The sequence below is a fragment of the Onychomys torridus genome, chromosome 13 (genome assembly GCF_903995425.1).
Source record: "Onychomys torridus chromosome 13, mOncTor1.1, whole genome shotgun sequence".
NCBI classification, from domain to species: Eukaryota; Metazoa; Chordata; class Mammalia; order Rodentia; family Cricetidae; genus Onychomys; species Onychomys torridus.
The window spans coordinates 63,470,744-63,483,082 of NC_050455.1; the positions used below are offsets into that span (position 1 = coordinate 63,470,744).

At 44.2% G+C, this 12,339-nt stretch overlaps 1 protein-coding gene across 1 annotated transcript in view; it reads left to right on the top strand.

Moving 5' to 3' along the window:
* The window catches only part of Dym (dymeclin), a 277,340-nt gene that overhangs the window by 63,977 nt on the left and 201,024 nt on the right, over positions 1–12,339 (top strand). Inside the window, exons 7-8 of the mRNA XM_036205223.1 lie at positions 6,650–6,775; positions 8,780–8,922. Coding sequence (XP_036061116.1) covers positions 6,650–6,775; positions 8,780–8,922 — 269 coding nt within the window. The remainder of the gene's footprint in view (positions 1–6,649; positions 6,776–8,779; positions 8,923–12,339) is intronic.

A 12,339-nucleotide genomic window follows, 5' to 3' on the forward strand; every position in this document is an offset into this window, starting at 1 on the left:
AGCACTGGCTGCTCTTCCAGAGGGCCTGAGTTCAATTCCCAGCACCCACATGGTGGTTTACAACCATTTACAATGAGATCTGGTGCCCTTTTGTAGCATGCAGGCAGAACACAGTGTACATAGTAAATAAATAAGTCTTTTTTAAAAAAATGAGGGAGGAGTGATTCCTAGAGGGAGGAGGGAGGGGGCAGGGAAGAGTGAAGAAGTTAAGGAGTGAAAACATACAGTGGTCTATCCTAGTATTCTTTTTTTTTTTAAAGATTTATTTATTTATTATGTATACAGTGTTCTGCCTGCATGTACACCTGCAGGCCAGAAGAAGGCACCAGATCTCATTACAGATGGTTGTGAGCCACCATGTGGGTGCTGGGAATTGAACTCAGGACCTCTGGAAGAGCAGTCAGTGCTCTTAACCTCTGAGCCATCTCTCCAGCCCCTGTCTTAGTATTCTTTAGCATAGTGAGGAAGAGGGAATTTTAATGTTTCTAAGAAACAATAAATATCTGAGGTGATACGGTAGTCATTTGATCATTACACATTTTGTACATGTCAAAAATATCACCATATCCTATGAATCTGTATGAACTTTATGAGCCAATTAAAATTCCGAAAGAGGAGACTCTCCAGGACATGACTCTTCAGTTCCACAAGTCAGAAGGAGAAGTGACTGCGGCCAAGAGGTGTCCCTTTGCATTTTGTTGTCAGTAGTGAGGCTGAGATCTCTTTACCTCATCTCCTTCGTTTCCAACAAGACCGTGTTTCACTGTGTGGCTCAGCCTGGCCTGGAATTTGTGACCCTCCTGCCTCAGCTTCCCAATAGATAGGTTTTTAGAAGATGCCTCCAAGGCCAGCTAGATCTTCTTTAGTGTGAGTGTTGAACTTGGTTTCAAGATGATTGGTGGCTGTATTTTAAACATTCAGTGGAGTTACATGTATATAGTACTAGTTCTTTGAAAAACTATAAAAATTGTAGAATAAATGTTTATGTTTCTGAGGCTTGTCCCCTAAATTTTTGTGGGGGACAGAGATGACAGTCTAAAGTGATTGATGAAGGTAATGAATGACAGTTCTGAAACCAGGTTTGATCTGACTCCTGATGAGACTGTTATATAGGGTCTGGAGACTTAGTTCACGGTAGAGTACACACTTAATAAGAGAGATGACCCTGGCTTTAATCCCTGGCACAAAGTATTACCACCATGCCAGCATCTGAATTATATAATACCACTTTTTATTCTCTCTTTTTGAAATATCCTTGTTGGCTCAAATAGCTGTTTCTACATTTTCATCTTAATCATTTGAACTTGTCAGTTGTTTTTATTAAACTTATGTTCCATTTACCGTACCATCAGGTTTCTTACCAACAGTAAGTCCAAGGAGCATGTTTTTCCTTCTGTGTTCATTAACTTTGCCCTGAGCCAACACTAACACCATTTCATGATGGCTTTTGTCTATGTCCAAGTGCCCCACTCTGCCCAGCAGAGCAGCACAAGGTCATGGCTCCTGTCTTCTCTTTCTTCACATGAAATTAGTAACTTGCTCCAACAGTAGTTTGTTCTCGGACGTTTCCAGACCAGATGGTGGAAAGTTCTTGGGAAAATATGGCAGCCAAAGTAGCGCTTCGGCTCTCTAAAGTTGACTTTGCTTTGGCAATTGTGTAATGAAAATCTTCTGAAGATTATACAAGGACTCAAAACAAGAAAGATCTGTTGGCATGAAGCATTTTTCAATTTTGAAAAATCACTCCACTCAGCATGGTAGAATTTTGGTTTCTTTCAAGTTTTGGCCTCTTGGACTCATTTCCCTGATGATTTGGCTTTAAAATAGCTCAATTAATATTTTAAATTTTGTTACCATAGCAAGTTAGCATTACCTCAAGTTCCTTTTTTTCTTCTTAGCATTATCTAAAGTTAAAGTAGGAAGTGACATCAGAGCAGGTTAGTCTACGGAGTTAGTTAACCACATTGTACCAGGATTGTCCTCATTACTTTTTAAAAACAAGCTTTGGGGGTTGGGGATTTAGCTCAGTGGTAGAGCGCTTGCCTATCGAGCACAAGGTCCTGGGTTCAATCCTCAGCTCTGGCAAAACAACAACAACAACAAACCCCCAAAAAACAAGCTTTGAACTCACTGTGTGGCTCATTGCTTAGTTTGAATTCACAATTCTCCTCCCTTTTCTCTCCTAGTGTGGATTTGTAGGTGTGTGTCACCATGCCAAACTTGTATTAGTATATCTACATACATACATATGTACACACAGACAGAAAGGAGAGAGAGAGAGAGAGAGAGAGAGAGAGAGGGAGAGAGAGAGAGAGAGAGAGATGGACAATCTGATTCTAAAATGTGAAGGGAAAGGCAAAGATCCTAGACCATTAAAAAAATAAAAAAAGAGAGATTCCCTGTAGTTGGACTTTCTTTGTACTGCCAGTTCCCAAATAACTCGGAGATTTATATTAATTATGAAAGCTGGGCCTTAGCTTAGGCTTCTTCCCAACTAGCTCTTAAAACTTAAATTAACCCATTTATAACAATCTACATTCCGCCACATGGCTCTTTACTGCTGCTCAAGACCATGTATCCTACTTCCTCTGTGTCTGGCTGGTGAATCCTGCCTCTCTTCTTCCCAGAGTTCCTCTCTCTTCCTAGAAGTCCTGCCTATCCTCTCCTGACTAGCTATTGGCCGTTTAGGTCTTTATTAAACCAATCAGAAGGTGCCTTGGCAGAGACACATCTTTACAGTGTACAAAAAGATTACACCACAACAATTCTCTCTCCATTGCTAGGAAGACTCCTGGCTGCCCAGGGTAGGTTTTCTTGCATTCTGAAGATTGTAGAAAGTGGCAAATACAATATTTTATCTATCCCCAAACTGGCAACTGCTAATTGTTTGAACTGACAGCATATTTTGTTGTGGTGCAGTGTGTTTTTTCACCTTTAGCACAAGCTGTGGTCTCAATACCGAGCAGCCAGTATAAACAGCCCATTAACATCCCACTTTTCGTTTTGTTTTCTTTTTTTGGGGGGGGGGGGGGTCAAGACAGGGTTTCTCTGTAGCTTTGGAATCTGTCCTGGACTAGCTCTGTAGACCAGGCTGGCCTTGAACTTCAAGTGCTGGGATTACAGGCGTGCGCCATCACCGCCTGGCCTCATTTTGTTTTCATTATCTCTGTTTTGACACAGTTGAAAGTCCCGTAGTTGGCCCTGTTACTAACAGCCGTCACTGTCTCGTGCAGACCAGTATCATGTTTCACCATTTAACTATCCAGTAAAGTGAGTGGGGAAGAAAAAGAAGAAGTCTTACAGTAGCTCGTTTTTGTTGTGTCCAGGTAGGGTGCTGCCTTCAAGACATTGTGGCTGCAACATAGCCCAAGTAGCCTGAGGAGTCTGGGGTTCCCAGGGAAGAGCCCACATGTGGTCAGCTGGGTTTTGAGTGGTCGCCGAGTCATACGTGTGGGGCCAGCAGCAAGTGTTTGTCCACTAATGGACTTGGAGGCTCCTCGAAGCTTTGGGAGGAGTAGGGGCCATGTGACTAGGAGGCAGTAGTTGACATCGCTGCATGTATTCTTAAATCCTGCTGCTTTAATGACTGTTCCAAAGATTTTTCCCCTAGCTGGGCAAAACTTAGATTTGGACTAGTTATTTCGATGCAGAGTTAAAAAAAAAAAACAGGCCCAATGGCTCTTAACCTGTGGGTTGTGACCCCTTTGGGGGTGAAACGACCCTTTCACAGGGGTGCATATCAGATATTTACATTATAATTCTTAACAGTAGCTAAATTACAGTTATGAAGTAGCAACAAAACTAATTTTATGGTGTAGGGGCACCACAACATGAGGACTGTATTAAAGGCTTTCAGCATTAGGGAGGTTGAGAACCTCTGCTCTTGTCATTTTTAGTACTATTTATGGTAGAAAATGGGTTAAATGAGGGCATAGGCTGCCTTGCCTCAGCCTTGCTTCATGAAATCATTATTTTTGCTGTTGCTATTAGTTCTGTTACTGTGTCCCCAGGAGTCTAGTGAATTTTTATACAGAATGCTGGATCATGAAATAGTATTTGGAAGCTGAGAGTTTGAGATTTTTTTTTTTTTTTTTTGTTCACCAGTGAAATTTTGTTTTGGTAACACAAAATCGTAATAATTTGTCTCTATAACTGTGAGGATACTAGAGATGACAATTCAATAAACCCATGATCACTTCCTGTCAGCTCATTTTGTGTGCTAGGGATAAAATACTAACAGGACATAAGTTCTAGCTGCAGGCTAGGACTGAGGAGAAGAGTGGATACATAATGATGTTAGGATGTAAAAGCCAGTGCAGAAGGAGTAATGTGGTGGTGCATTGGTGTGTTTCTTATACACCAGGCATTTAAATGCAAACCTCCCGTCTGATGGGAGAGCAGTCTCAGCAGGAAAGGGCAGATGTGAAGCCCTGAGCTGGGCACGTGCTTAGGTATCCAAGTAGGCCTATCAAGCTGGAGGTGAAGGGACAAGAACAGAGGTGATGCTATAGGAAAGAAGTTAGGGTGCTCTGTTATAAATCATGGAGTCCTGAAGGGTCAGTTAGGGACTCTCTTCTAAATAAGGTGAGTAGCTACTGGTAGTCATAATCTTTATTTAAGTACTTTTCCTCTGGGAGTGGTGGCAGTTTTTTAATTCCATCATAGTGAGGTGTGGATTATGAGCTGGAGGCTCTCTTGGCTTCCATAGAGAATTCAACAGCTATAGATTTTGCTGTATTCAGTAATTCTTTTTTCTTTTGCTCTGTACCAACACATGCTAGGTCTTTGTTGTTTTTGGTTTGGGGTTTTAAAAGAGTGTCTTGCCATATAGCCCTGACCGGCCTGGAACTTTCTATGTCGACCAAGCTGGCATCACACTTGGAGTGGTTCTCTTGCCTCCCCCTTATGAGAGCTGAGCTACCCTAGGGCTCTTCTGACCTACCCAGATGGGGTAGTGGGCAGGCAAGCCAGGATACTCCAGCAGCCTTGGTTCCTGTCCCTCTGTGTGGCAGCAGCAGGTGGCAATTTCAGGCCCATGGAAACGGTGGCAGGTGTCGCCCTCTAGTGTTACAGTGCCCTGCCAGTCTTGTGTAGAGTGACCCTAACCTAGGCTGGCCATGGTATCAGAACCTTGGCTCCTGGCAGACACCAGTATTAAAGCTCCCCTGGGATCTGAGAACCTTTGCTCTGATACCTGTCAGCTTTCTGGAATTCCTGTGGCAAGTAGGGACTTCAGGTTCTCTTCATGTCTCTGCTGTCTCTCTCTCTTTTTTTTTTTTCACTTCCCTTCATGCCCTGGCTGCATTGGAATTGTTCAGTGCATCTATAGTTGACAGTTTGTCTTCTGTTGGGACAACATTCAGTGGAGAACTGGGGCCCATTAAGGGCTGTTCAGAGCTGGATGGTGGTAACACATGCCTTTAACCCCAGCACTTGGGAGGCAGAGGCAGGCAGATGTCTGTGAGTTCAAGGCCAGCCTGGTCTACAAAGAGTTCCAGGAAAGGCGCAAAGCTACACAGAGAAACCCTGTCTCAACCCCCCCCCCCCCCCCCCCCCAAAAAAAGGCTGTTCAGGAACTGGATGTGGCCTATGCAGGGACAGCTCAGGTGCAGCCCCCCTCCCCTCTCCCTCCCCCACACCAGGGATGTCAGTGGGTGTCTGCAGGTAGATCAGGCCTGGGTCACCCTATGTCTTCAGCCTTAGAGCAGCGGCTGCAGGGTCTCTGCAGCTTCTTCAGACAGCCTTGGCCCACTTAAATAAAGATTACTGTGGGGAGAACCTGTCTGGTCACCTGAGCCTTCACAAGTGAGTTGTTCGTGTCCAGCTCGTTTCTCATCCAATTCCAGGAATGAGAAAGAGCCTGGCATGGCGGCGCAAACTTTCAACCCCAGCATCTGGGAGGCAGAGGCAGGTGGATCTCTGAGTTCTGGTCTACAGAGTGAATTTCAGGACAGCCAGGGATACACAGAGAAACCCTGTCTCAAAAAGGGGAGAAGTAAGAAAATACACACAAGATAATTTATAGCAGTAATTCAGGAAATGTCATTGTCGAGAGTATAGATGTGGGCAACCGTGCTTTGTTATGCTATTTATTTATTTGCCCCCGCCACCGTGTGTGTGTGCCTGTGTGTGTGTGTGTGTGTGTGTGTGTGTGTGCCTGCCTGCCCATGTCTGTATGTGTGAGGGATAAGCACAGAGGTCAAAGCAAAACCCTGCTCCTCTTACCATACACCAAGATTATTAGGACATGGAAACTGGAAAGTAGGAAAATAATGGGGTACCAGGTCTACATATAAGAACTAGTGACTGTGAATGAACGGGCTTAATATGTTGTCTTGACTCAATTAATTTTAGTTTTTTTTTAGTTTGAGACAGGGTTTTTCTGTGTAGCCTTGGCTGTCCTAGAACTCACTCTGTAGACCAGGCTGGTCTCAAACTCATAGAGATCCACCTGCCTCTGCCTCCTGAGTGCTGGGATTCAAGGCGTGCCTAGCTTGACTTAATTTTTATGTTAAGTGTTTGTTGTTTTTTTCCAATAACCTGAACAATTTGAAGCTGTAGACTTGACTTTTTAAATGTACAGTGGATGTGGAAAGAGCAGTGTTTTAGTCTTCCAGACTGATGATTATCCTGTTCCCCGTGTCTTCAGAGACATCACGTACGAGATATCGGTGGAGGCCATTTCAGCAATGGTTGTCTTCCTTTCCTGCCAGCTCTTCCACAAGGAGGTTTTGCGACAGAGCATCAGTCACAAGTATTTGATGCAAGGCCCATGGTATGTTCAGTTTTACAAACCGCTGTGATTCCTGGCCCGTGATTTCTAGCATTGTCTTCTCAGCTGACATTTCTGTGGGTTTTGCTGTTGTTGTTATGCACACGACAGAAGGCCAGATTCTGGCTCTTGTCCACTCTATCCTGTCTGTCTTGTCCCCCGGATTCAGTACTGCCTCTAATTGTTGCCTTGCAGACTAGCTTGATGTCTTCTCTCTTTTTCTTCTCCTTTCTCTGTGAGCAGTTATATAGTCTTCTTTGCTTATTCAAACTGTTCCTGAATCATCTTCTTACTAGTTCCTTTAAATCTACAATTGTCCCTTAGTATCAGCAGGAAACCGACTAAGGATACCAAAACCTGCAAGACCCTAAAACATACAGTACATAACCTGGGTACATCCTCCTGTGTACTCTAGATCCTGTCTAGATGTGAACGCTTTGTAAATAACTGATATAATACATTGTTTGGAGTAAATACATAAATACATAAGGAGTAAAGCTGAGTATAGATAAGGTTTTTATTTTCCTGGATATTTTCAATTTGTGACTGCTGAAATAGTGGATACAGAATCTGAGGACGTGGTGCTCTGGCATCCGAAGGGCTGACTTCTGTGAACTGAGTCCTGCCACCTTGTTTAGACTATGCCAGCAGTGTCTCCACTGTGCTCCTTAGTGAGTATCTGTTTATTATACGCTAAACATGTGCTGGGCTGCGGGGCTGTGCCCCTTAGCAGACACTTAGGGATTATGACTAAAAGCACTTGGAGTACACACACAGCATCCTACCTTCTGTTGACATCATTTTCAAAAAGCTTTAAATCAAGCCAGTCCTTAAAATAAGTTAGTTTTGGTGAAGTCGTGCAGCAGTTCTGGGGACATGGCTGTGGGTAGAGTGTTTGCCCAGTGGCATGAGTGGAGGATGTGGCCAGCAGAGAAGAGTGTTGTCTTCACTGTGCTCCTCCCCCTGCCATGGTTGCCATGGTTACACCTGTAGCATCACCTCAGGCTCCCGCAGTGCCCTTTGGGTACGTCACACAAAGAAGAGACTCTGGTTTCCAAGGTCGGGGCTGCATCTGATGATCCTCTTCTTATTGGAAGAGACCCTGGGGTACCACAGGGCATTGAGCAGCAAGAGGCAAGCCAGTCTGTGGGTCTCTGACTGCAGAGCTACCAGGCTTGGTCATAGGAGCCCCAAACTTTCCTTCTGACCTAACCCTACAGGCTCCCCTGCCGAACACCATAGTGAGTTTTAGTTTCCATCATCTTCCTGCCCTACTGAGGAAGTAAACTCCAGTGTAAATTGCAGAGGAGACTAACCGTACTGGAACCTTAGCAGAACATTCGAAATTCCCTGACAGGAATGCGGAGATGCCTGTCTAAACCCTCTAACAGGGACAGGAGTACCCTGGCCTGGGGATGATGTCTGACTGAAAATTTATTTCTTACAGTACTAAAAGTTTAATTTATCATAGATGGAGAGGATGTTAGTAATCTCAATTTTCTAAATCCTAATGTCAAATACTTGAACTAGAATATTCTAATCCTGGTTCTTGTGGTTTATCTTAGAAGCCATGGTTATCAGTAATACATACAAGAATCTACAAGTGGACTAGAGATTTTAGAAATGACTTTGTCACCCATAATTGAATAACTGGAGTTTTATGCTTTAAAATGAGTCTTACTGTCATGTAGTTCTTGCATTTCCCTGCTGATTTTGTATTATAACCTTCCTTCGAGTGCCTGCTGTACTATATTATCCACTGAGTTTATAATTGCCTGCAATTCTATGTAAATTACAAATAAGGTGACAGGTGTTTGCACTGTGATGATTTGAGTCGTGGCTTCTGACGTGGTAAAAGGCAATGCTAAGGTCGAGGCTTGAGCCACGTGTTCAGTGATGTGCTGTGTTCCTTGGGTGGTATTAATGACGTGTACTCCTGTGTTGTTATGCAGGGTTAGGTGACTCTCGTGAACAGGAGTCTGATTGTTTTCTCTCCTTTCTGTATAGTCTTCCCTACACCAGCAAACTCGTGAAAACCTTACTTTACAACTTCATCAGACAAGAAAAGCCGCCTCCGCCCGGAACCCATGTTTTCCCGCCACAGTCGGATGGGGGAGGGCTGCTGTACGGACTGGCATCAGGAGTAGCGAGTAAGTCCTTCGGTCTCCCCATTCCCTACCTGCACACATTTTGTCTAATTAGGCCTAAGAAATCTGTTTGCTTGGCTGACACATTATCCACTCTGTTGGATCTGTGCAGCTGGCTAAATGTAAATACTGAAAGAGATTAGAATATTCATCCTTCCATTCTCTGTGGTGGATCATGTTAAGTGTATACAAATAACGAACAGAGTATTTAGCTGTAGAACATAATTTTTCAAGAAGGACGTTTATACGTAAATCTGCATATCGTACAAGTTCTGGCTGTGCAGTGAGTCAAGGTGAGCCATTGGAAGCTCTTTCCTCTTGTGTTGTAGGAGCGTCTTTCTGCTGAGAGTCTCTTTTGGTTAGGATTTCATTGTGTAATCTCAGTGCTTCGTTCAGTGACAAATGGGGAGGTTTAGAAGAGTTTGTAATGAGCTCTGCAGTGACGGTGTTGAGTTGCAGGTGTCCTAGCTGAGGACCCCCCCCCCCACATCCCCCCCCCCCCCCCCCCCCCCCGACCCAGGCACCATTTCTGCTGGAGACGCAGCCAGCACACAGTGCCTTCGGACCTCCCTTTTGAGAGTGGTGGCCCTGCCTGTGTGCGAACATGGCTGAGAACTTTGCCTTCATTTTAAAGAGAAGTGGCTTGACACCTGGGCAGTCTCCCGCCGGCAGGGAGCTCTTACTGGGCTTACTAAGTTAGTAGTATGTGGTGCAGAATTGCAGAGTGCTGGGTCCCACCGGAGTCCCCAATGGAAGATGGATGGCCATGGCACACCCTCCATGAACAGCCAGCAACATGGGACGGGAGGGGCCAGCACAGTGCAACAATCTACCTTACCATGAGGCTTGCAAGCTTCTCCGGAAAGAAAGCGGCAGCTTTGTTCTGTGATTTCAGCAGCTGATCAGTAGGCCATACTTCCTTGATTGGCCTGCCTTTGGTTTCTCCATTTGGCCTCCCTCACACCCTTATCTGTGGTGCTAAGGAGTCAGCCTAGAGTGTCATATTGCATTGTTTCTTCCTTTACTGCTCCCGACCCCCCAGCACCCTACTGACCCCCCAGCACCCTACTGTTTCCGGTGAGGAGTGGCGTGCAGCTCCCTTGTGACCTGAAGACAGCATGGGAATGTCTTTCCAGTCTCCTAGGAGGACTGAGCTGGTCTGTTAGGGTTTTCTTTCTTTCCATTTTCATCTAAGTGGTGTGGGTACTTGAAAAGTGGGTGTTTCCCAACATTCTAATATAATTAGAGATTTTTTCCCCTCCACGAAGCAAGTTCATTAATTGCTTTAAAACAGTGGTCATACCTGACAGTTTTTTTTTTTTTCAAGCAAATTTGTATACTGTTTTAAATTTTCCTTTCAGTGACGTGTTATATCAGGTGTCTTTGGTGTTACTAGTTTGCTAAGTGCCAACCAACTTGAATTTTAAAGTTTAGATCTACTAGCTAGCTGACATAATACTACAAGAAAGTGCCTTAACTCTTGTTTTCTTGCCCATTGAATGAGAAAGTTGGGATGGTGATCGCTAGACCATTTCTGAAGTAACTTTTAATAATCCTATAGTCCTTTTTTCATTGTCTTAAAAATTTAGTATTTCATTTAAGACATTAAAATACTTTTTTAAAAGAGATTTATTTATTTATCATGTGTACAATGTTCTGCCTGCATATATGGCTGCAGGCCAGAAGAGGGCACCAGATCTCATTACAGATGGTTGTGAGCCACCATGTGGTTGCTGGGTATTGAACTCAGGACCTTTGGAAGAGCAGTCAGTACTCTTAACTGCTGAGCCATCTGTCCAGCCCAAAATACTTTTTTTTTACTTTAAAATGTTTCGTTGAATATCAATTCATTGAGTATTATAAGTTAGATATTAAACAAAAACACAATTACAGGTTAAATATAATCACAGAGATGTTTTAAATAGAAACCCACCATGTAGGCTGGTTAGTTCCTTAGTGCCCTCTTTTAGAAATAAGTAGGTGAGAGAAAAAAAAAAGGCCTTCCATTCCCCCTTGAACGCTATAAAGACCAGCACGTTTGCATGCTCTTGAGATCAAATGGTAGGCCTAGGAGCCTTAGAAAAACTACAAGTGAAGCAAAAAAATCTAGAGTACTCCATTAAAATCTGAATTTCAGATAAGTTAATGAACATTTTTGAAAATGTAGTTTGTGTCAAATGCTGCCTGAAATTCGGTTAACTGGGTATAGATTTGTGGTTTTTAACATGCTATACCAACCACAAGGACATTTTGTCTAGTTCTTTTCCTAAATTTTCAGAAAGCTGTGTCTGCACAAGCGTGAGTGGACGTAGGTCGGCATGTGCACACAGCAGGCACTCCCCTCGGCTGCGGCCGGTGTCTCCGGCCCTGGCCACCAACTGTGGTTGCATTTCCCTGGAGATAGAAAGCATTTGCTTGGTTCCATTGTGTGCGTCGTATGCTTTCGAAAATTAATTTCCTTTGAAACCAAGTATCTCGTTTCAAAAACTCAAGTTTTGGGTAGTGGTTTTGTTGATGCCGTCAGAGGACGAGAGATGAGACCTCATATTAGAATTGGGTGCAGGTGAGTAGTGACTAGCCACCTACATGGGACCTTCTGAACCACCCAAGTCCTCCCCAGTTCTTCTTACTAACTACAAACGTCATTATTGTTTAACCTTTATCCTTGAGAATCTCTCTCTCTCTCTCTCTCTCTCTCTCTCTCTCTCTCTCTCTCTCTCACACACACACACACACACACACACACACACACACACACACACAAATGAAACACGATCATAACCTCTCACCTTTCCCCCCTCCAACTCTCCCAAAGTCTTCCCAACATGCCCCCCCCCCAACTTTGTGTCTTCACGTTCTTTCTTTTTTATAGCCCACTAGGTCTACTTAGTGCTGCCATGCTGTAGATGCTTCTACTTTTCAAATATTGGTAGTGAGTTGGTTCACTATTTTAAGATCTCAGGGGAAGCTTGGCCTTGGTCTGACTGCTGAGCCCAGGCTGTTGGGGGTGTTTTTCCCTTCATTATCGGCCCTTCCCTAGTTCTGAATATGAAAGCTGCCTGACTTACAAGGCTTTCTGGTGGGTGGTTTGAGACAGGGCCTTGCTGAGTGTCTCAGGCCGACCTCCAACTCACAGTCCTCCTGCCTCTGCTTGGTGAGTGCCTGGACAACAGGCACGCACCACCACACCTGGCTCCCAACACTACATCTGTGGATTGTCAGTAAATACTTGGACATGATGGAACACTAAAAGCTAATATTTAGCTGGAAATGATGACCATCTTATTGTAGTCCCAGAACTCAAGAGGCCGAGGCAAGGGAATTACCACTCATTTGAGGCCAGCCTGGGCTGCAGATATGAGACCCTGTCTCAGACAAGCCTCAGCAGCCATGACAACCCAGGCTAGTCCGCGTAGGTGC